This window comes from Melanerpes formicivorus, unplaced genomic scaffold (genome assembly GCF_026170545.1).
Source record: "Melanerpes formicivorus ecotype bairdi unplaced genomic scaffold, bMelFor1.0.p_v2 SCAF_13, whole genome shotgun sequence".
Classification (NCBI taxonomy): Eukaryota; Metazoa; Chordata; class Aves; order Piciformes; family Picidae; genus Melanerpes; species Melanerpes formicivorus.
Window position 1 is genome coordinate 19,759,410 of NW_027142365.1, and position 23,957 is coordinate 19,783,366.

A 23,957-nucleotide genomic window follows, 5' to 3' on the forward strand; every position below is an offset into this window, starting at 1 on the left:
CCTGGAAGGGTTTTCTCTCCTGGTTATTCTAACTTGAAAAACCTCTTGCTGTCTGCTAAAGAAACTAAGATACAAAACATAGCAGTGATCTGCATGAGGGGAGGGAGAGCACCCTCAGGAGGCTTGCAGAACACATTTAGCTGGGAGAGAGTCTTGATCTGCTTGAGGGTAGGAAGGCTCTGCAGAGGCACCTGGACAGGCTGGGTTGAGGCAATTGTATGAGGTTCAACAAGGCTCCAGTTCTGGAGCCCCTATTCCAAGAGGGATCTATAGGGGCTGGAAGGTGTCCAGAGAAGGGCCAGGAGGATGAGCAGAGGGCTGGAGCACCTCTCCTGTGAGGACAGACTGAAGGAGTTGGGGCTGTTCAGTCTGGAGAGAAGGCTCCCAGGTGACCTCATTGTGGCCTTCCAGGATCTGAAGGGGGCTACAGGAAGGCTGGGGAGGGACTGCTCAGGATCTCAGGCAGTGATAGGACTAGGGGGAATGGAATGAAGCTGGAGGTGGGGAGATTCAGGCTGGAGGGGAGGAGGAAGTTCTTCCCCATGAGAGTGGTGAAGCCCTGGAATGGGTTGTCCAGGGAGGTGGTTGGGGCCCTGTCCCTGGAGGTGTTTAAGGCCAGGCTGGATGAGGCTGTGGCCAGGCTGATGTAGTGTGGGGTGTCCCTGCCCATGGCAGGGGGGTTGGAACTAGCTGATCCTTGTGGTCCCTTCCAACCCTGAATGATACTATGATACTAAGTGCTGGGTCCTGCACTTGGGCCACAACAACCCCATGAGCACTCCAGGCTTGGTGCAGAGTGGCTGGAGACTGCCTGGCAGAGAAAGACCTGGGGGTGCTGGTCAGCAGCCAGGTGAAGATGAGCCAGCATTAGGAATGGCCTGCATTAGATGCATTAGATGGTCTGCATTAGGAATAGTCTGGCCTGCATCAGGAAGAGTGTGGCCAGCAGGAGCAGGGAAGTCATTGTGCCCTGTGCTCAGCACTGCTCAGGCCACACCTTGAGTCCTGTGTCCAGTTCTGGGCTCCTCAGTTTAAGAAGGACATTGAGACACTTGAAGGTGTCCAGAGAAGGGCAACAAGGCTGGGGAGAGACCTTGAGCACAGCCCTGTGAGGAGAGGCTGAGGGAGCTGGGGTTGCTTAGCCTGGAGAAGAGGAGGCTCAGGGGAGACCTCATTGCTCTCTCCAACTCCCTGAAGGGAGGCTGTAGCCAGGTGGGGGTTGGTCTCTTCTCCCAGGCAGGCACCCAGCATCAGAACAAGAGGACACAGTCTCAAGCTGTGCCAGGGGAGGTTTAGGCTGGAGGTGAGGAGGAAGTTCTTCACTGAGAGAGTCATTTGTCATTGGGATGTGCTGCCCAGGGAGGTGGTGGAGTCCCCATCCCTGGAGGTGTTCAAGAGGGGATTGGATGTGGCACTTGGTGCCATGGTCTAGCCATGAGGTCTGTGGTGACAGGTTGAACTCGATGATCTTTGAGGTCTCTTCCAAACTTGGTGATACTGTGAGACTGTGATACAGTGTGTGCCCACATGGGTAAGGTCAAGAGCAGCCTGTCCTGGATCAGCAATGGTGTGGCCAGCAGGAGCAGGGCAGTCACTGTGCCCCCATGCTGGGCACTGGCCACACCTTGGAGGAGCTGGAGCAGGTCCTGAGAAGGGCAATGAAGCTGGGGAAGGGTCTGGAAAAGAGGGCTGGGGAGGAGCAGCTGAGGGAGCTGGGGGTGTTGAGTGTGGAGGAGGCTGAGGGGAGACCTCATTGATCTCTACAGCTCCCTGAAAGGCAGTCAGAGCCAGATGGGGGTTGGTCTCTTCTCCCTAGTGATGAGTCATAGGATGAGAGGCCTCAGGTTGTCCCAGGGGAGGTTTAGGCTGGAGATTAGAAAAAGCTTCTTCCCTGAAAGGGTTCTCAAAGCCTGGCACAGGCTGCCCAGGGAGGAGGTTGGATGCCCATCCCTGGAGGTGTTTCCAAGAGGCAGAGATGTGGTGCTGAGGGCCATGGTTTAGCCCCAGCCTTGGCAGTGTTGGGTGAAAGGTTGGTCCTGTTGGCCTTAAAGGTCTTTTCCAGTCTAAATGATTCTGTGATTCTCTGTTTTTCACTGACAGGCAGGACAGCATTGCCCAGCAGAAAGTCTTCTCACTTATCCATAAGATGTAAGAGAGGGAAGAAGTTTTCTTTCTCTTAACCCAGTCCCTGTTAGGCTTCTCTGTCTGAGCATCCCTGACCTTTCCATGGATGCTAACAAGGACAAAACCACAGTGCTGCATTTTCCCACTGAAATAAGCTATGCCCATTGGTTGTTATTATTAAGTCAGGTGATGGTAATGGCCATCCTGTCACTTCAAAAGCACCCTTCCTGAAATAGCCAAGCTAACTTTTCCCCCCTATCTGCTTCTTAGTACACTGCTGTTGAAGAAAGAGGAGGTTGGCTCCAGAATCAATCCTTCAGAATCTAGGTCGCTCAGCCAGAGGTGGGAAATGAGTTCATCTCCCTGCTTCATCTCTTGCTGCTGCTGATACACTTCATCTGAAGAGATGCTCACTGGACCCAAGCAATGTCTAATCTCCCAAAAGATCAATGGCAGCCTGGGCTGCATCCAAAGCAGTGTGGCCTGAGATGGAGAGAGGGGACCCTGCCCCTCTGCTCTGCTCTGGGGAGACCTCACCTGCTGGGCTGTGTCCAGTTCTGGAACCCTCAATACAGGAAGGACCTGGACCTGATGGAGAGGGTCCAGAGGAGGCCATGAAAATGCTCAGGGGTTGGAGCAGCTCTGCTGCAAGGACAGGCTGAGGGAGCTGAGAGTGTTCAGCCTGGAGAAGGGAAGGCTCCAGGGAGACCTAAGAGCAGCCTGCCAGACCTGAAGGGGCTACAAGAAGGCTGCAGAGAGACTGTTTGCAAAGGCCTGCAGGGACAGGAGCAGGGGCAATGGCTTCAAACTAGAGCAGAGCAGATTGAGATTGGATGTGAGGAACAAGTTCTGCAGCAGGAGGGTGGTGGAACACTGGCATAGGTTGCCCAGGGAGTTTGAGGCTCCATGCCTGGAGATATTGAAGGTGAGGCTGGACAGGGCTCTGAGCAACCTGATCTGGTGGAGGATGTCCCTGCTGAGTGCAGAGCAGGTTGGACTGGATGAGCTTTGGAGCTCCCTTGCAGCCCAGACCATAGAATCATAGTATCAACCAGGATGGAAAAGACCTCAGAGATCATCAGGCATTAGGTATTACCTAATACCCAACACCTCCTGACAACTAAACCATGGCTCCAAGTGCCACAGCCAGTCCTTTTTTGAACACCTCCAGTGATGGTGACTCCACCACCTCCCTGGGCAGCACATCCCAATGGCCAATTTCTCTTTCTGGGAAGAACTTTCTCCTCACCTCCAGCCTAAACCTCCCCTGGTAGGACCATTCTGTTCTGCTTTCTACATGCAACTGCCTTCAGCCCTTGAAAATACCTTTGGTACCTCCAGCTACATAAACTATTTGCTTCTGCATGTGAAGAGCTGCAGAGGTCACCTAGACTTACCTAAACTTTTTATCCAGACTCACATGCAGACCAATGAAGTATCCTCTTCTCTTACCCCAGGAGCTCTCCTGAAACACAAAGATGCTATCTTAGCTGTTGTTCTGTTGTTGTCTTTTTAATAGTCTTTGATGTAAACCAAGCAGAAATGGCTGTGCCATTGGTTAGGCTCACAGAGCAGCTCCTGGAGACCCCCAGTAAAGGACAAGGTGCCATCTAAGGAGAGCAAAGCACTCACACACCCAGGCACAGGGGCCAGGTTTTGATCTGGATCATCAGGGCTGAGTGCTGTGGCAATGAGGGCCCCTGGGGTGGGTAGGAGAAAAGTAAATCTTGATCAGAAACTGGGAGCCCTCCTTGCATTCTCCCTCTAGGGCTGCAGCACCATCTCAGACCCATCCCAAGTCTTCCTCTCCCACCAACTACTTCCCAAGAGAGACCAAACCCCATGGACCCTTATCCCAGCAGCCCCAATCCCTCCTTTTAATGAATCCCAAATTTTCCATGCTCAGCTCCTTGGACAATTCCTGGGGTGAGGATTCTCCTCTGGTGGTCAGAGCTGGGATCATTTTCCTGCCTTTAAGCTATTTTTGGACCCACTCACTCCCATTTTTAGCCAGGATCCATCCCTTACATCCCACTTCTCCATCACAAGCTGGATTTTTACTTCCTAGTTCTTTACTGGGTGGCACCAGATGGGAATTTGGCAAAGACCTGGAGAAAGGCTCTGGAAGGACTTTTCCAGCTTGACTTTTCCTGGAGGACAACCAGGGTTTGGGGAAAAGGAGGAGTTTTGGGGCAGGGCTGGGTGGTGCCAGGGCCATTGGGATTGGTTTTGGTGGTGCTAACAAAGCCAGGTTTGGAATTCCCTCATTTTTTCCAAGGATTTAAGGACCTGAGCTCTTCCAGGAGCTCTCTCTTCAAATACCACTGCTGGGAAAACCTGCTGGAAAACCTGGAGTGCTGAGGTACCAAAGGACATATGGGGGGGAAGTTTCCCAGATCTGCCCTCAGGTGGGTGTTGTTAGCAGCAGTGCTGATGGCTCTGCCTCTGAGGCAGCTCAGCAAGCAGCTCACAGGCTCACAGAATGTTAGGGGTTGGTAGAGAGCTATGGAGACCTTCCAGCCCAACCCCTGCCAGAGCAGGACCACAGGATCCAGCACAGGTCACACAGGAACACATCCAGACAGGGCTGCAAAGGCTCCAGAGCAGGAGACTCCACAACCTCTCTGGGCAGCCTGCTCCAGGGCTCTGGGACCCTCACAGTGCAGAAGTTCCTCCTCATGTTGAGCTGGAACCTCCTGTGCTGGAGCTTCCATCCATTGCCCCTTGTCCTATCCCAGGGCACAAGTGAGCAGAGGCTGTCCCTGTCCCTTCCTTCCTGACCCCCAGCCCTCAGCTATTGATAGACATTGACCAGATCTCCCCTCAGCCTCCCCTCCCCAGGCAGTGCTCCAGTCCCTTCAGCATCCTCATGTCTTGGTCAGACCATCACAAGCATTTCTACTTCAGGCTACCATTTGCCACACTCCTTACACTTTCTTTGAGTGCTCTCTGCAGGAACCTTCTCTCACTATTGCTGCTCACAACAGCCAGGTCAGCAGAATTGTTCCTGCAGAACTCTTGGGCTTTGTCCATGGGGACAGCTTCCCTGCTGATGTAATAGAGCTTGTCCTCATACATCACCCAGCCATCCGCTGTGGTTTCGTACACTGGAAAACAGGGGAGGGAGCCTTAAACCCCACAGCTGGAGAACACCAAAGCTCGTTTTAACAGCAGGATTTTGATACTGAGCAAGATGAGGAAGTGTGTGCAAAAGCTTACCATATGTGTCAGGTGGTTCAGGTCTCAATGGCACCCCTGCAAAGCAAGGCAATGGAAGGGTGTCAGACATCTCTGCAGCCTCCGTTGTGACACAGCTTGGGAATGGCTGTGAATCACAGAATCACAAATGGGCTGGCTTGGAAGGGAGCTCTAAAGCTCATCCAGTCCAACCCCTCTGCACTCAGCAGGGACATCCTCCACTGGATCAGGTTGCCCACAGCCCTGTCCAGCCTCACCTGGAGTTTCACAGGATCACAGAATTGTCTCAGCTGGAAGAGACCTCTACGATCATCCAGTCCAGCCACAGGCCCAACCCCACCATGGCCATTAAACCCTGTCCCCAGGTGCCATGGCCCACAGGTTTCTTGAACACCTCTAGGGATGGGGTCTTGTGGTGGTTTGAGCCTTCACTGGGACTTAAGGGCTCAGATGGGGGCAAGGCTGAGAATCCCTCCCCTGCTCTCCCCTCCTCCCTCCCAACAGAGAGGGGGAAAAAAGAAAGGGAAGGAGCAAATCCACCAAGAAATAATTTGGAGGTGGCTTGGAAGTAGAGAGGTTAAGAGTTTGTTTTAAACAATTATATATGTGTGTATATATATATATAACCAATAACAGGTAAGATTCACAAGGGCAAGGAACAAAGTTGGATGGGAGGGAAAAAAAAACCCCAAGAATGCAAAAGCAGTCTCTCTCTGAAGAGGCACAGAAGGAGCAGGGAGAAGGATCAGGCCCAACCACATGGCAGAGGAGCAGGAAGGCAGCTGCAGTAGCTCTTGTCCAGGAGAGGCAGGAGCCAAGAAGGAGAGCTAATGGCTGCAGTGTCCTGCCTTTTATACCCTAGCTGGGCAGGGAGGGGGGAGTGGAACAGACTCAGTTTCCCAGGGGGAAAACACCCTGCAGGGAGGGCAAAGCACTCACAAGCCCTCCCCCCCTGTTTTCAGGATGGGCATTGACCCACCACAGGCCTCAACCACCTCCCTGGGCAACCTGTGCCAGTGTTCCACCACCCTCCTGGTGCAGAACTTCTTCCTCACATCCAATCTCAATCTGCTCTGCTCTAGTCTGAAGCCATTGCCCCTGCTCCTGTCCCTGCAGGCCTTTGCAGCCTTCCTGTAGCCTCCTTCAGGTATTGGCAGGCTGGTGAAGGTGTCCCTGGAGCCTTCTCTTCTCTAGGCTGAACAGCCCCAGCTCTCTCAGTCTGTCTCCACAGCAGAGCAGCTCCATCCCTCTGCTCATCCTCCTGGCCCTTCTCTGGACACCTTCCAGCAGAAATACAAGCCAAAGCTCCTTAATATTTGAAAAGCTTGCAACCCATGGAAGGCTTGCAGAGGCCTGGGTCAGTGGAGCATCCCACCTCATCTGAAGACATCAATGTGTTTATTCTCACCCCCTATCCCTGACGAAGTCCTACTCAGAGCTCTTAAACCTCCCTTTGGAGACATGGAGCTTTGCACAGTTTGCTGCCTTTCTCCAGCAGCTGATAGTAAAACCCAACCCCTTGTGAAGTTTTTGAAGCTTCTTGTTTGAAGGAGAGGAATACCTGTACCTTTTTTGATCTGGCAGAGCCAGTTGAGCTGCGCTTCACAGAGTGAGAAGGACCATCGCTGAACGTAACTCCAGCTGTACTTGTAGGTGCCACAGGACTTGCCTCCCCCTGAACTTCTGGGGCTGTCTTCCAAGTTGATGTACCTCACCTACAGAGGAAAGCATCCTGGTCACTCCTGGGATCAGCATTCTGCATTAGCAAACTGGTTTTGCCCAGAAGATTCAGTCTCTCAGTGCTAAGAGGTGCAAACACAAGGAAAGCAACAGGTACAGGAACCTGCGGAGCGGGGAGGTGCTGGCAGTGACCAGGTCAGGCTGCCTGGCCAGGCACAGCTTTTCCTCTTGCTGCAGAGTGACACAATGCTAGGGGCTGGAAGGGACCTCCAGAGATCACCCACTCCAACCCCTCAGCCAGAGCAGGAGCACCCAGGGCAGGTCACACAGAACACATCCAGGTGGGGTTAGAAAGGCTCCAGAGCAGGAGACTCCACAACCTCTCTGGGCAGCCTGCTCCAGGCCTCCAGCAGCCTCACAGGGACAAAGCTTCTCCTTATGTTCACACAGAACCTCCTCTGCTCCAGCTTACACTCTTTGTGCCCTAAGCTATGGACACAGTCAGAACAGAAACAGAACTATAGAAATAGGACAGTTTTAATGAACTTCATCCAATGATGAACTTCATTTAATGATGAACTTCATCCCACTCATGCTAATCACATGCAAATGAGGTAGCTTTCACCTCGTCATCTGGAGGCTGGAGAGTTGGCAGGGAGAAATTTAGTGAAGTTCAACAAGGGCAAGGGGAGAGTCTTGAACCTGGGAAAGAACAACCCCATGGAGCAGGAGAGGTTGGGGACTGAGCTGTTGGAGAGCAGTCAAGGGGAAAAGGACCTGGGGGTCCTGGTGGATGGGAGGTTGCCCATGAGGCAGCAATGTGCTCCTGTGGCCAAGAAGGCCAAGGGCATCCTGGGGGGCATTAGAAGGGCTGTGGGGAGTAGGTCACAGAGGTTCTCCTCCCCCTCTGCTGAGGCCACATCTGGAATACTGTGTCCAGTTCTGGGCCCCTCAGCTCAAGAAGGACCTCAGGGAACTGCTTGAGAGAGTCCAGCACAGAGGCACAGAGCTGCTGCAGGCAGTGGAAGATCTTCCTCAGGAGGAGAGCCTGAGGCAGCTGAGGGCTCTTAGGCTTGGAGAGGAGGAGCCTGAGGGTGAGCTCCTTGCTGTTGCTCAAGATGTGCAGGGGCAGTGCCCAGAGGCTGGAGCCAGGCTCTGCTGGGTGCTACCCAAAGCCAGCACAAGGGGCAGTGGTGGAAGCTGAGGCAGAGGAAGTGCCATGGAAACAGGAGGAAGAATTTTTTCCCTGTGAGGGTTCTAGAGGCCTGGAGCAGGCTGCCCAGGGGGGTTGTGGAGTCTCCCTCTCTGGAGATATTAAAAATCCACTGGGATGTGTTCCTGTGTGACCTGCTCTAGGTGCTCTGGCAGGGGGCTTGGACTGGGTGATCTCCAGAGGCCCCTTCCAACTCCTAACATTTAGTGAGTCTGTGATCTATGACCTGGTTCAAAATCACATTTCCCAGCAGCTGTGTGGTGGCCAAGACCACATTGTGCATCAATTCAATGTTCTTTCCCTCCCTGTGGCTAATGAGGATTGGACCATGGCCTTGGGGAGGGCAGTCATGTCCTGCAGACCTAGTGGAGTTGCATCTGCACATAAAGAACATCCAGATGGGAAGGGAGAACATCCAGATGGGAAAGGAGAGCCATTTGCTACAAGCTAATTTGGATTGTCAAAATATTCCTGTTAAGAATCTTTCCAGACATCTGTGTAGAAAAGGACAAGGTCCTTGCTTGGGTTAAAAAGCAGGGAATGGAGGGTAGGAGTCAAAGTAGAGCAGTGGTGTCCTGCAGAAACTGTTCATACATCTGTGAATATTTGTGTGGGTTCCAGAGATGCCTGCAAAACTTCATGGAAATTAATAAATTAGGATGATAGATGATAGCTGCAATTCTGGAAGAGCCTGAGGCACTGCTGAGGCCTCACCTGCAGCACTGTCTGCAGCTCTGGGCCCTCACTGCAAGAAAGCAGCAGGTCCAGAGGAGAGCAACCAGCCTGGGGAAGGGGCTGCAGGGAAAGGCTGAGGAGGAGAGGCTGAGGGAGCTGGGGGTGTGCAGCCTGGAGAAGAGGAGGTTCGGGGGGACCAGGCAGAAAGGGACCTGGGGGTGTTGATTGACAGCTGCCTGAACATGAGCCAGCAGTGTGCCCAGGTGGCCAAGAAGGCCAAGGGCATCCTGGCCTGCATCAGGAACAGTGTGGCCAGCAGGAGCAGGGAAGTCATTGTGCCCTGTCCTCAGCACTGCTCAGGCCACACCTTGAGTCCTGTGTCCAGTTCTGGGCTCCTCAGGTTAGGAAAGATGTTGAGCTGCTGGAAGGTGTCCAGAGAAGGGCAACAAAGCTGGAGAGGGGTCTGGAGCACAGCCCTGTGAGGAGAGGCTGAGGGAGCTGGGGTTGCTTAGCCTGGAGAAGAGGAGGCTCAGGGGAGACCTTCTTGCTCTCTCCAACTCCCTGAAGGGAGGTTGTAGCCAGGTGGGGGTTGGTCTCTTCTCCCAGGCAGCCAGCACCAGAACAAGAGGACACAGTCTCAAGCTGTGCCAGGGGAGGTTTAGGCTGGAGGTGAGGAGAATGTTCTTCCCAGCAAGAGAGATTGGCCATTGGGATGTGGTGCCCAGGGAGGTGGTGGAGTCACAATCCCTGGAGGTGTTTAAGAGGGGATTGGATGTGGCACTTGGTGCCATGGTTTAGTTACTCAGGAGGTGTTGGGTGCCAGTTTGGACTTGATGATCTCTGAGGTCTTTTCCAGCCTTATTTATTCTATGATTCTATGATTACCACACTCTACAACTACCTGAAGGGAAGCTGTAGCCAGGTGGGGGTCAGGCTCTGCTCCCAGGCACCTGGTGACAAGAGGAGAGGGCATGGCCTGGAGCTGTGCCAGGGGAGGGTTAGGTTGGATGCTAGGAAGCACTTCCTCAGGGAAAGGGAATCAGACACTGGGATAGACTGCCCAGGAAGGTGGTGGAGTTGCTATCCCTGGAGGTGTTTAAGGCAAGAGTGGATGTGGCTATGGTTTGGTTGAGTGCTGTGGTCTGGTTGGTGTGGTGGTGTTGGGTCATGGGCTGGACTTGGTGATATCAGAGCTCTGTTCCAGCCCCCATAAGTACACATCACTTCCTGGAGGATGTAGGCTTATGCTGGGAAATCTGCTCTGGCAGGCACAGGACACAAGTGTGTCAGATCTATATGTTCTGGTGTTGTATTCTTGGGAAAGAAAATATGTGGGAGTGCTGTGCAGAAAGGTAGAGAAGCTGGGGAGACACAGATGATTTCCATGCATTCCAAGGTGTTGCTGTGATTTTACTCACAGACATGAAAGCTGACAGCCATGGAAAGGCTTGCAGGATTAGTGTGTTCCTTGATGAGCATAACAGCAAAAAAACCCCAAAGCATGCCCCCAAAGCATGATGAAAAGTTGAAGTACTCACTGGAGAGCCATCACTCCAGGCAAATCCTTCCTCTGGATTCAGGGAATACAGACCCAGCCAAGCTCTTTCATATATACAGTGACCATCCCTGACAAAAATGAGCAAGCAGAGCAGTGTGTGAGCATCCAAACCCAAACCCTCCCACCAATACATCCTTCAGCTTTCCAGAGCACAGCAGAAAATGCAATGAAGCTGCAATAGTTACCTGCCACCTCTGGGCAAGGGCAGATGGTGTTCATAGAGTCACAGGATGCTTTGGGTTGGGAGGGAGCTTAAAGATCATCCAGTTCCAGCCCGCTGCCATGGGCAGGGACACCTCCCACCATCCAGGTTGGACTGGATGACCTTTGAAAGTCCCTTCCAACCTAAACCATTGTCGTTTTGGAATGGAATGGAATGGAATGGAATGGAATGGAATAGAATGGAATAGAATAGAATAGAATAGAATAGAATAGAATAGAATAGAATAGAATAGAATAGAATAGAATAGAATAGAATAGAACAGAACAGAACAGAACAGACCAAGTTGGAAGAGACCTTCAAGATCATCGAGTCCAACCTATCACCCAACACCACCTAAACAACTAACCCATGGCACCAAGCACCCCATCAAGTCTCCTCCTGAACACCTCCAATGATGGTGACTCCACCACCTCCCCAGGCAGCACATCCCAATGGCCAATCTCTCTCTCTCTGTGTAGAACTTCTTCCTAACATCCAGCCTAAACCTCCTCTGGTGCAGCTTGAGACTGTGTCCTCTTGTTCTGGTGCTGGCTGCCTAGGAGAAGAGACCAACCTCTGCCTGGCTACAACCTTCAGGTAGTTGTAGAGAGCAAGAAGGTCACCCCTGAGTCTCCTCCTCTCCAAGCTAAGCAACCCCAGCTCCCTCAGCCTCTCCTCATAGGGCTATGCTCCAAACCCCTCACCAACTTTGTTGCCCTTCTCTGGACTTCTTCCAGCAAGTCAACATCCTCCCTAAACTGAGGGGCCCAGAACTGGACACAGGACTCAAGGTGTAGCCTAACCAGTGCTGAGCACAGGGCACAAGGACTTCCCTGCTCCTGCTGGCCACACTGTTCCTAATGCAGGCCAGGATGCCCTTGGCCTTCTTGGCCACCTGGGCACACAGCTGGCTCATGTTTAGGGAGCTGTCAATCAGCACCCCCATGCTGGGGAGAGGCCTTGAACACAGCCCTATGAGAAGAGGCTGAGGGAGCTGGGATTGTTTAGCCTGGAGAAGAGGAGGCTCAGGGGAGACCTCATTGCTCTCTACAACTCCCTGAAGGGAGGTTGTAACCAGGAAGGGGTTGGTCTCTTCTCTCTAGCAACCAGCACCAGAACGAGAGGACACAGTCCCAAGCTGTGCCAGGGGAATTTTAGGCTGGAGGTGAGGAGAAAGTTCTTCACTGAGAGAGTCATTCGCCACTGGAATGTGCTGCCCAGGGAGGTGGTGGAGTCCCCATCCCTGGAGGTGTTCAAGAGGGGATTGGATGTGGCACTTGGTGCCAGGGTCTAGGCATGAGGTCTGTGGTGACAGCTTGGACTTGATGATGCTTGAGGTCTTTTCCAACCTTGGTGACACTGTGATACTGTGATCCATGTGCTTCAGGAACCATCTCAGAGCACTCACAGCAGTTCACATGAAGATTCCCTAAGCTGTGGAGAGCCAGGAGTGCAGCAGGTACTCACCACATTTCTTGCTTCAGTACCAATGCCTCCTCTTTGCTGTTGGGGCTGGCCAGATCCCCTCCCACTTGCCGACAGAACTCCCGAGCTTCAAGCCAGGATTTCCTTCTCGTAGCTGACCTGCAAAAACTCTGTGGGGAAAAGATGTTGAAGCATCTGATAGCTGGAATGGTAAAACCAAGAGTCATAGCCCCCTTCACCCATACAGCAAGCCTTTAAAAGGAATGGTGCTAATCACTAATGGTGCTAATTAACCTCCCCAGTTCCAGAGAGACAGAGACCTGCTGGAGCGAGTCCAAGGGAGAGCCAGGAGGATGCTTAGGGGACTTGAGCATCTCCCCTGTGGAGAGAGACTGAGAGCCCTGGGGCTGTTTAGTCTGGAGAAGAGAAGGCTGAGAGGGATCTGATCAATGTCTATCAATAGCTGAGGGGTGGGGGTCAAGTGGAGGGGGCCAAGCTCTTCTGGTTGGTGCACAGCAATAAGCCAAGGAACAAAGGAGACAAACTGGAACAGAGAAGATTTGACCTCAAGATGAGGAGAAACTTCTTTGGTATTAAGGTGCTGGAGGCCTGGAGCAGGCTGCCCAGAGAGGTTTTGGGGAGACTTTTCAACCCCACCTGGATACATTCCTGTGCAGACTACCCTAGGTGGTCCTGCTTTTGGCAGGGGGGCTGGACTGGAGGATCTCTGGAGATCCCTTCCAACCCCTAATATCCAGTGGTACTGTGATACACTGCCCCTCAAGTATTAGCCTAGAGGTGGCAAACAAAGGGAAGGAACTGCTAGGAGGGAATACAATTCCCTGCAGCTTCTTCACCTGGTGGAGGTCCCAGTCCACCTTCCAAATGAAGGGAGAGTGACTGTGTTGGAGAGGCAATGGGGTCTGGAAGGAGTCTGAAGATATAGGCAAAGGAATGACCTTGTGGTGACAACAACTCTCACTTTACATTTGCAATTCACAATCACAGCATCTTAGTGGTTGGAATGTGCTTCTACAGGACATTGAGTCCAACCCCTCTGTCAAAGCAGGATCACCCAGGACAGGTCACACAGGAGCACATCCAGGGGTGTCTTGAAAGTCTCCAGAGCAGGAGACTCCACAACCTCTCTGGGCAGCCTGCTCCAGGCCTCCAGCACCCTCACAGGCTCACAGAATGTCAGAGGTTGTAAGGGACCTCTGGAGATCTTCCAGTGCAACCCCCTGCCAGAGCAGGAGCATAGACTCCAGCACAGGTCACACAGGAACACATCCAGACAGGGCTGCAAAAGCTCCAGAGAAGGAGACTCCACAACCTCTCTGGGCAGCCCACTCCAGGGCTCTGTGCAGGCTCCTACACTTTGGCCACAACAGCCCCATGCAGGCTACAGACTGGGGATGAGTGGCTGGAGAGCAGCTGGCAGGGAGGGACCTGGCAGTGCTGGGGGACAGCAGCTGCACAGGAGCCAGCAGTGTGCCCAGGGGCACAGAAGGCTAAGGGCATCCTGGCTTGGGTCAGGAGCAGTGTGGCAGCAGCAGCAGGGATGGAATTCTGCCCTGTGCTGGGCACTGCTGAGGCCTCACCTGGAGCTCTGTCTGCAGCTCTGGGCCCTCACTGCAGGAAGGATCTTGAGGTGCTGCAGCAGGTCCAGAGGAGAGCAACCAGCCTGGGGAAGGGACTGGAGGGAAAGGCTGAGGAGGAGAGGCTGAGGGAGCTGGGGGTGTGCAGCCTGGAGAAGAGGAGGCTCAGGGGGGACCTTAGCACACTCTACAACTACCTGAAGGGAAGCTGTAGCCAGGTGGGGGTCAGGCTCTGCTCCCAGGCACCTGGTGACAAGAGGAGAGGGCATGGCCTGGAGCTGTGCCAGGGGAGGGTTAGGTTGGATGCTAGGAAGCACTTCCTCAGGGACAGGCAATCAGCCACTGGGATGGACTGCCCAGGGAGGTGGTGGAGTCACCACCACTGGAGGTGTTTAAGGAGAGCTTGGGTGTGCACTTGGTGGCATGGCTCAGCTGATGAGGTGGTGTTGGGTCATGGGCTGGACTTGGTGATCTCAGAGGTCTATTCCAGCCTCAGTAATTCTGTGATCATGTTGCAAATATTAAGCTGTTTCATGTTTCTTCTCTTACTTTTTTCCCTCTTTTCTTCATGCATTTCAAGGTTCTGGATGTTTATATTCTTTCCTTCCATTCTCTGCTCCAATTACTTCAGCTCTTGGGGCAGAAACTTCTTAATTTCCTTTCCTGTACCCTCCTCCCTTCCCTTCTGTTCAAGTCCCTTCAACCTCCTCTTCCCTCCTTAGTTTCAACCCTTGTAAGGACAATTCCCTGACATGTTTGGGGTTGTTGGGGTTTTGTTGGTTTGGTTTAGTGTGAGTGTTGGGGGTTTTATTATCATCATCTTTATCATTATTATCATTACTATAATCATCATCATCATCATCATCATCATTATCATCACCATTATTCTCTATTCCAGTCTCAGAGACTGCAAAATGAAGATGCCACTTCCTTTTTTTTCCCCTTCAGCTCCTCCCCACTTCCCCCCAGCTGAGCAGTTGAAAGCCTTCCCTGTTCTTTTAACCCTTTAGGTTCTTACTTTCAAGCAGAAGCTGCTGTGGTGGTTTGATCTCCACCCCTCAGGACATGTAGGGGCAGGAGCAGTAGCTGGAAGAGGAGGAGCTGTTGCACTCTTTGCCCACTGTTTGCAGATGTATTTTTGCTTTGTCTCACAGTCCAGAACATGCCATAAGCCAGCTGCAGTCCCAGTTCTCATGGCTACACATCCTGGGTCATTCCCTTTTTAAGAAAGAAAAACACATGTGGAGTCTAAATGGTTTCATTCCCTCTGAGCCCCTTGGAGCAGCAGCCTCTCCCTTCTTCCCACACCATTGTGGCCAAGAAGGCCAGGGGCATCCTGGGGGGCATTAGAATGGCTGTGGTCAGTAGGTCACAGAGGTTCTCTTCCCCCTCTACTCTGCCCTGCTGAGGCCACAGCTGGAATATTGTGTCCAGCTCTGGGCCCCTCAGCTCAAGAAGGACCTCAGGGAACTGCTTGAGAGAGTCCAGCACAGAGCCACAGAGCTGCTGCAGGCAGTGGAAGATCTTCCTCAGGAGGAGAGCCTGAGGCAGCTGAGGGCTCTTAGGCTTGGAGAGGAGGAGCCTGAGGGTGAGCTCCTTGCTGTTGCTCAAGCTGTGCAGGGGGAGTGCCCAGAGGCTGGAGCCAGGCTCTGCTGGGTGCTGCCCAATGCCAGCACAAGGGGCAGTGGTGGAAGCTGAGGCAGAGGAAGTGCCATGGAAATAGGAGGAAGATTTTTTTTCCCTGTGAGGGTTCTAGAGGCCTGGAGCAGGCTGCCCAGGGGGTTGTGGAGTCTCCCTCTCTGGAGATATTCAAACCCTGCCTGGCTGTGTTCCTGTGTGATCTGCTCTAGGTGCTCCTGCTCTGGCAGGGGGTTGGCCTGGATGAGCTTTTGAGGTCCCTTCCAGCCCCCAACACTCTGTGGTTCTGTGATTCTGTGAGGTTCTGTGATAACACCAGCATGACAGAGCTGTAGCTTAGGTGTTGTTCATACAAGAGAAGAGCGTCATTTCCTGCCTGAGGAGATCATGATCATGTCTGGATCATAGAACCACAGAACTGTTAAGGTTGGAGAAAACCTTCAAGATGATGGAGTCCAAGCATAACCCAGCTCCCATGACCACTAAATGATATCCTGAAGCACCACATCTACAGCTTCTTGCATGCCTTTGCATCTGACTTCCTGTTCTTCAGGTCAGCTATTTCACAGCCTCACAGAATGGTAGGGGCTGGAAGGGACCTCAAAAGCTCATCCAGTCCAACCCCCTGCCAGAGCAGCTTACACAGGAGTGCATCCAGGTGGGTTGTGAATATTTCCACAGAGGGAGACTCCACAACTCCCCTGGGCAGCCTCTTCCCATAAGGATTTCTCCTGCTATTTCAGCTTGAAATAGATTCTCTGATCACATCCTCACAAAGCAGCTCTCCTCTGGGTCCACTCCAGCACTTCCAGGACCTTCTTATGCTGAGGGTACCAGAACTGGACATAGTACTCTCATGAGAGAAGAATCTCTCCCCTTGTCCCACTGCTGAGAGGATGCTGCAAAGTATAAGTCAAATAGGGACCTCAGAGAGTACCTACCAGCCCCTGCCACAGCACCTACCAGGCATTGCTGCATCCCAGTGTGTGAAGGAGACAGCTTCTCCACTGGCCCACTTGAAAGTGCCTTGTTCCTCTGTGTCAGACAAACCAAGCCAGAAATATTTGTCAGGCCTCAGCCCAAGCAGGCTGGTCAGGTAAGCTTGTTCATACCTGTGCAAGGGAGCAGAATGGCACAAGGGAAAACAAAGCAATTGTCTGATGTGATGATGAATCCTTTCCTGCTTTCCCTTCCTTCACACTGAGGGAGAGGACCTTGTGATGCATGCAGACTCTACAGAGCAGCAGACAAAAGTGAGACTTTTTTGCTGCTCAGTTAGAACCCTGGGCTGTAACTCAGACACTTTGCTGCTTGACCTCCAGGAGTGTTCCAGAACATACAACATTTAGAATAGAATTAACCAGGTTGGAAAAGACCTTTCAGATCATCAAGCCCAACCTATCACCCAGCACCATCTGATCAACTAAACCATGGCACCAAGTGCCTCATCCAGGCTCTTCCTGAACACCTCCAGGGATGGGGACTCCACCACCTCCCTGGGCAGCACATCCCAATGGCCAATCTCTCTTGCTGGGAAGAATTTCCTCCTCACCTCCAACCTAAACCTCTCCTGGCACAGCTTGAGACTGTGTCCTCTTGTTCTGGTGTTGGGTGCCTGGGAGAAGAGACCAACCCCCACCTGGCTACAGCCTCCCTTCAGGGAGTTGGAGAGAGCAATGAGGTCACCTCTGAGCCTCCTTTTCTCCAGGCTAAGCAACCCCAGCTCCCTCAGCCTCTCCTCACAGGGCTGTGCTCCAGATCCCTCCCCAGCTTTGTTGCCCTTCTCCTGTTTAGAAGTAAGAGAGAGTCTTTCTCATACCTGCTTTCCACTGTGGCTAAGTGACCTTCTTCTCCTTGGCAAGTGGCTTCTGCTTCTGCAAACCTTGCTGAATCATGTCCAATGAAATAGCAGTAGGTGCTGTACCTGCTCCAGCCCTGTAACAGGATGTTAGGACTTCACAGCATCACAGGATCCCAGACTGCTTTGGGTTGGAATAGACTCCCAAAGGTCCAACCTGCCCCTGCCGTCAGCAGGGTGTCTGCACTGAGAGCAGGTTGCTCAGAGCCCCAAACATCCTGACCTGAAATGGTGCCAAGGATGGGGCATCTCCCAGCTCTCTGGGCAACCTGGGACAGGGTCAGACCACCCTTGCTGTAAAACATGTTTCCCTTCTCTCTGGACTGAGTTTCCCTCATTTAGTTCAAACCATCACCCCTTGTCCTGCCACAGCTGGCCCAGCTCAAAAATCTGTCCCCAGCTTTCCCAGGACCCATCCTAGAAGCAGAGTCACAGGAGCAGAGAGTCACAGGAGCAGAGAGTCATCATTTGGGCTGGAAAAACCTTTAAGGTGATCAAGTCCAACCCTTAGCCCAGCACTGCCAGGTTACCACCAAACTATATCTCTCAGTATCACACCTCCCCAGCTTTGAAACCCCTCCAGAGATGGAGGTTCCACCACTGAGGCTGAGAGTTGGGCAGAGAGAAATGGAATGAAATTCAGTAAGGACAAAGGCAGAGTCCTGCATTGGGAAAGAACAACCTCATGGAGCAGGAGAGGCTGGGGACTGAGCTGTTGGAGAACAGACAAGGGGAGAAGGACCTGGGGGTCCTGGTGGATGGAAGGTTGACCATGAGCCAGCCATGTGCTCTGCTGGCCAAGAAGGCCAAGGGTATCCTGGGGGGGCATTAGAAGGGCTGTGGGGGCCTGCTGAGGCCACATCTAGAATCTTGTGTCCAGTTCTGGGCCCCTCAGCTCAAGAAGGACCTCAGGGAACTGCTTGAGAGAGTCCAGCACAGAGCCACAGAGCTGCTGCAGGCAGTGGAAGATCTTCCTCAGGAGGAGAGCCTGAGGGAGCTGAGGGCTCTTAGGCTTGGAGAGGAGGAGCCTGAGGGTGAGCTCCTTGCTGTTGCTCAAGCTGTGCAGGGGGAGTGCCCAGAGGCTGGAGCCAGGCTCTGCTGGGTGCTGCCCAATGCCAGCACAAGGGGCAGTGGTGGAAGCTGAGGCAGAGGAAGTGCCATGGAAACAGGAGGAAGAATTAGAAGGGCTGTGGGGAGTAGGCCAGAGAGGTTCTGATCTGGGAAATGCTTTACTCCTTACTTTTTTGCAGCCTTCCTCAGAGGTTTCCTTTTCCCCAGCCATTTCTGCTGCAGGTCTTTTCTTACAGATGTAGCCAGCTTTTTTCTCACAGCCATAGTCTGCCCAGTAGCCATCCTGTGGCAGGAAAAGGAATGAAGTAGCAATGAGATTAAGGCTGATAATCTAAACATGTTCAGTGTTTTCTTTCTTCATAATGAAAATCCTTCACTTTCCTTCTTCTTCCCTTTTGAAACAGATTTCCTTTTCCCCCCTTATCCAGCTCCCCTGCTTGGTAACAGAAATAAATCTGCTCCCTTTCAGTGAACTGCTCAATTGGGCTCCAGTAGCACTGCTAAGAGTGGTCAGGGGAAGAAGGGATGAGGTTGTAGGGAGCTGGTCCCCAGCCTGTTCTGCAGGGCTCTGCACAGGATCCTGTGCCAAGCAGGAAGGGGCAAATGAGCAGGCACAGAGGCAGCAGGGACCCCCACATGCCACCACTATCCCTGGAGCAAAGGGAGTAGGAGAATGTCCTCAGACTACATTCAGAGACCTGTTTCATAGCCCTAATCATTTCATTAGTGCTTAACGGCAACATTGCATCAGTGCTGCAGTCCTGACTTGCCAGGCTGGACAGATGGGCAGAGGCCAACAGGAGGGCATTCAACAAGTCCAAGTGCCAGGTGCTACACTTTGGCCACAACAACCCCAGGCAGTGCTACAGGCTGGGGTCAGAGTGGCTGAGAGCAGCCAGGCAGGAAGGAACCTGGGGGTAGTGGTTGACAGCAGCTGAACATGAGCCAGCAGTGTGCCCAGGGGGACAAGAAGGCCAAGGGCATCCTGGCCTGCATCAGGAAGAGTGTGGCCAGCAGGAGCAGGGAAGTCATTGTGCCCTGTACTCTGCACTGGTTAGGCCACACCTTGAGTCCTGTGTCCAGTTCTGGGCTCCTCAGTTTAAGAAGGACATTGAGAGACTTGAAGGTGTCCAGAGAAGGGCAACAAGGCTGGGGAGGGGTCTGGAGCACAGCCCTGTGAGGAGAGGCTGAGGGAGCTGGGGTTGTTTAACCTGGAGAAGAGGATGCTCAGGGGAGACCTCATTGCTCTCTCCAACTCCCTGAAGGGAGGTTGTAGCCAGGTGGGAGTTGGTCTCTTCTCCCAGGCAGCCAGCACCAGAACAAGAGGACACAGTCTCAAGCTGTGCCAAGGGAGGTTTAGGCTGGAGGTGAGGAGAAAGTTCTCCCCAGAGGGAGTTATTAGCCATTGGGATGTGGTGCCCAGGGAGGTGGTGGAGTCCCCATCCCTGGAGGTGTTCAAGAGGGGATTGGACGTGTCATTTGGAGCCATGGTTTAGTCAGTCATGAGGTGTTGGGTGACAGGTTGGACTTGATGGTCTTTGGGGTCTCTTCCAACCTTATTGATTCTTTGATTCTATGATTCCATTCTATGACTTCATTTGCTGGTTTTACTCTCTCAAGAAGGGTCATGCTCAGCCTCATCCTTTGTGCCCACAGCCCCTTCCCTGGCCACAGCAGCTGCTGAACTAGTGGGTCAGAGGGTCTTATGAAGAAGTTAGTTCCAATAGTAACACAAAATCTGTTTTGGCCAATGCTACCTTGCCCCTGAGGAGCACACAGCCTTCTGGCCTGTTCTGTGTGCTGGATGGCTCTCCCAGCTGCCACTTGGTGTAGGTCACTGGGCTGCCATCGCTCCATTCAAAGTACATTGGAACCCTCTGGTCGTGCAGCCCGATCCACAGCTTGTCTGTAGGCTCTGGAAGCAGGCAGACACAGAGCTATGCCACTCTGTAAGGCGGGGGGGTGGGGAGAAAAAGAATGGCAATAGGGGAAGGGAGAAAGGGAAGGGAAGGGAGAAAGGGAAGGGAAGGGAGAAAGGGAAGGGAAGGGAGAAAGGGAAGGGAAGGGAGAAAGGGAAGGGAAGGGAGAAAGGGAAGGGAAGGGAGAAAGGGAAGGGAAGGGAGAAAGGGAAGGGAAGGGAAGGGAGAAAGGGAAGGGAAGGGAGAAAGGGAAGGGAAGGGAGAAAGGGAAGGGAAGGGAGAAAGGGAAGGGAAGGGAGAAAGGGAAGGGAAGGGAGAAAGGGAAGGGAAGGGAGAAAGGGAAGGGAAGGGAGAAAGGGAAGGGAAGGGAGAAAGGGAAGGGAAGGGAGGAAGGGAAGGGAAGGGAGGAAGGGAAGGGAAGGGAGGAAGGGAAGGGAAGGGAGAAAGGGAAGGGAAGGGAGAAAGGGAAGGGAAGGGAGAAAGGGAAGGGAAGGGAGAAAGGGAAGGGAAGGGAGAAAGGGAAGGGAAGGGAGAAAGGGAAGGGAAGGGAGAAAGGGAAGGGAAGGGAGAAAGGGAAGGGAAGGGAGAAAGGGAAGGGAAGGGAGAAAGGGAAGGGAAGGGAGAAAGGGAAGGGAAGGGAGAAAGGGAAGGGAAGGGAGAAAGGGAAGGGAAGGGAAGGGAAGGGAAGGGAAGGGAAGGGAAGGGAAGGGAAGGGAAGGGAAGGCAAGGCAAGGCAAGGCAAGGCAAGGCAAGGCAAGGCAAGGCAAGGCAAGGCAAGGCAAGGCAAGAGTATCCACAATTCCTTCAGCAGTCACTCAAGTGAGCTATGATGCCAGAATAAAAAAGCATAAGAAAATAAAATCACCTCTGTGTGTTGGTGGCCTCTGAGTAGCTAAATTGCTCATTCCAAAGAGAGTTACTTGTCTTGAATGTCTTTCATTTTCTCAACAGTTAATTAAGGCTTTCACTGCCTCTAAGCTTCAAAACCAAAGGAGCCAACAGTTCCCAGACACAAAAAGTGTCCCCAGGTCTACAGAGTCCTCACATTTCTGCCAGGGTGATTAGTAAGCCATGGTGAGACAACAGTGGTCAGAGCCTGTGACCTGGCTGGGGTCCTTAGGCAGCCCAGGCACAGCTGGCTGCCTGGACACCACTCTGTTACCTTTTCTGGCTGGCAGTGCTAAACATTTCTTTCCTGTGCTGCTGCTTCTGCAGAGAGCTGTGGCCTTGCTGATCTGGGTGCTGGCTGCACACAAGATGCAGAGAATGATCTACAGCCACCCTGCAGGCTGCCCACATGCACCAGGAGCAGCACCAATAGGTTTTTCCATAAAGAGCTATCCCTAAGGAACCTTCTCAGTGGGATGACTGATGTTCTTCTGCCCCTGTGCAAAGCAAAGCACAAGACAAGCTCTTTGGGTAAGCCTGCAACTTACAGCACAGGAGGTGCCATGTGGTTTGAAGCACAAAGGCAGGCACCTCTCCCCCTAACACCACCCAGCCTCTGGCTCCTTGCCTGTCTGGCTGCAGTGTTCCCTGTTAATAAAACTGCTACACAGCAGTGCCCAGGGGGCCAAGAAAGCCAAAGGCATCCTGGCCTGGGTCAGGAGCAGGGTGGGCAGCAGGGCCAGGGAGGGGATCATCCCCCTGTGCTCAGCACTGGGGAGGCCACCCCTGGAGTGCTGTGTTCAGCTCTGGGCCCTCCCTGCAGGAAGGACACTGAGGGGCTGGAGCCTGTGCAGAGCAGGGCAGCCAGGCTGGAGAAGGGCCTGGAGCCCCTGGGCTAGAGGAGGGGCTGAGGGAGCTGGGGGTGTTGAGGCTGGAGAAGAGGAGGCTGAGGGAGACCTCCTTGCTCTCTGCAGCTCCCTGCAGGGAGGTTGCAGTGAGGAGGGGACAGCCTCTGCTCCTTGGTGTCAAGCCACAGGAGCAGAGGCAATGTTTGCAAGCTGCCCCAGGGGAGGTTCAGGCTGGCTGCTAGGAAATCTTTCTTGCCTGGAAGGGTTCTGAGGCCTTGGAATGTTGTGGCCAGGGCAGTGCTGGAGTCCCCATCCCTGGAGGTGTTGAAGCAGTGTGTGGAGCTGGTGCTTAGGGCCATGGTTTGGAGGTGACTTTACACCTCCACCTGTCTCAAAGGTTGGACTGGCTGAGCTTGGAGGGCTCTTTCAGCTGAAGATGCTCTGTGATTCTGGCTCAGTTTAGCTCACTGGTGCTTCTTGCATGCTGCTGAAGGCCACCCCCAGCCCAGGAACACTCACTGTACCCAAGGCGAGACACTATAAAGCTGTGCTCCTCAAGGCTCTGGATGCTGGCCAGGTGACTCCTTTCCCTCTGACAGGAGCTCAGAGCTTCTTCCCATCTTTTGTTCTCCCTGAAGATCTTGTAACAGTGCTCTGTGTATGGTACCCATCCATCTGGGCAAGTCACAGCCCCAGTGTCACCTAGGAACAAGGATTGGTCTTTCAGAGGGGTGCAAAGGCTGAACAAGGGAAGTGACACTGAAAACCTTTTCCTTTGCAGAAGCTCTACACAAATAAACTTCTCTGGGAGTTCTCATTGCAAGGAATTGGTAAATCTGGCAACCTTTACCTTGGAAGAGGAAAGCTTTTCCCTTCAAGCATTACCAAATGTCAAGGTTATCATACAGTCAGATGTCTGTAAGAGATGAACTGATGCATTAATGTCAACAGCTTCTGTGTTTGTCAGACAGGAGAAACCAGATCTTACCTGCACCTAACATTTTCAAAGATAAAGTATATTGATAGAGTAGAGGTCTCCAGTTGATCTAAACAGGTCTGCAGCTAGAACTACAGACAGGGAAACACCAAGGGGGAAATTTTTATACACTTCAAATCACAGACTCACAGAATGTGAGGGGCTGGAAGGGACCTCCAAAGCTCATCCAGGCCAACCCCCTGCCAGAGCAGGAGCACCCAGGGCAGCTCACACAGGAACACATCCAGGTGAGTTTTGAATATCCCCAGAGAAGGAGACTCCACAACCCCCCCTGGGCAGCCTGCTCCAGGCCTCTAGAACCCTCACAGGGAAAAACATTTCCTTCCTGTTTCCATGGCACTTCCTCTGCCTCAGCTTCCACCACTGCCCCTTGTGCTGGCATTGGGCAGCACCCAGCAGAGCCTGGCTCCAGCCTCTGGGCACTCCCCCTGCACATCTTGAGCAACAGCAAGGAGCTCACCCTCAGGCTCCTCCTCTCCAAGCCTAAGAGCCCTCAGCTCCCTCAGGCTCTCCTCATGAGGAAGATCTTCCACTGCCTGCAGCAGCTCTGTGGCTCTGTGCTGACTCTCTCAAGCAGCTCCCTGAGGTCCTTCTTGAGCTGAGGGGCCCAGAACTGGACACAATATTCCAGCTGTGGCCTCAGCAGGGCAGAGTAGAGGGGGAGGAGAACCTCTTTGACCTCCTCCCCACAGCCCTTCTAATGCCCCCCAGGATGCCCTTGGCCTTCTTGGCCAGCAGAGCACATGGCTGGCTCAGGGTCAACCTCCCATCCACCAGGACCCCCAGGTCCTCTCCCCCTTCACCAACAGCTCACTCCCCAGCCTCTCCTGCTCCATGGGGATGTTCTTTCCCCATCTTTTCTCTTTGCATTGTGTTGGTGTTTCTTCCCTGTGCTGTTCACAGCAGCGTCCTTCCACTGCCAAATGCTTTTTGGTTTGTTCTGCCTTTCCATGCTCAGTGTGTGTGCAAGGGGGAGACCTGACTAGGCAAACACAGACTTGTTTGCTTTTCCCTGTTTCTTTTGTCCTGTGTTATGGGACTGGAGATCAGTCCAGGAAGGGTGCA

At 53.1% G+C, this 23,957-nt stretch overlaps 1 protein-coding gene across 1 annotated transcript in view; it reads right to left on the minus strand.

Annotated features, from left to right (window-relative positions):
* Window positions 1–23,957, minus strand: part of LOC137444987 (macrophage mannose receptor 1-like) — a 61,867-nt gene that overhangs the window by 20,636 nt on the left and 17,274 nt on the right. The window contains exons 7-18 of the mRNA XM_068146368.1: window positions 22,415–22,597; window positions 19,998–20,155; window positions 18,410–18,523; window positions 17,131–17,246; window positions 16,275–16,423; window positions 14,692–14,891; window positions 12,118–12,245; window positions 10,429–10,516; window positions 6,890–7,037; window positions 5,344–5,379; window positions 5,056–5,231; window positions 3,522–3,589 (exon numbers count right to left, since the gene is read on the minus strand). Of these exons, the coding sequence (XP_068002469.1) occupies window positions 3,522–3,589; window positions 5,056–5,231; window positions 5,344–5,379; window positions 6,890–7,037; window positions 10,429–10,516; window positions 12,118–12,245; window positions 14,692–14,891; window positions 16,275–16,423; window positions 17,131–17,246; window positions 18,410–18,523; window positions 19,998–20,155; window positions 22,415–22,597 (1,564 nt within the window). The remainder of the gene's footprint in view (window positions 1–3,521; window positions 3,590–5,055; window positions 5,232–5,343; window positions 5,380–6,889; window positions 7,038–10,428; window positions 10,517–12,117; window positions 12,246–14,691; window positions 14,892–16,274; window positions 16,424–17,130; window positions 17,247–18,409; window positions 18,524–19,997; window positions 20,156–22,414; window positions 22,598–23,957) is intronic.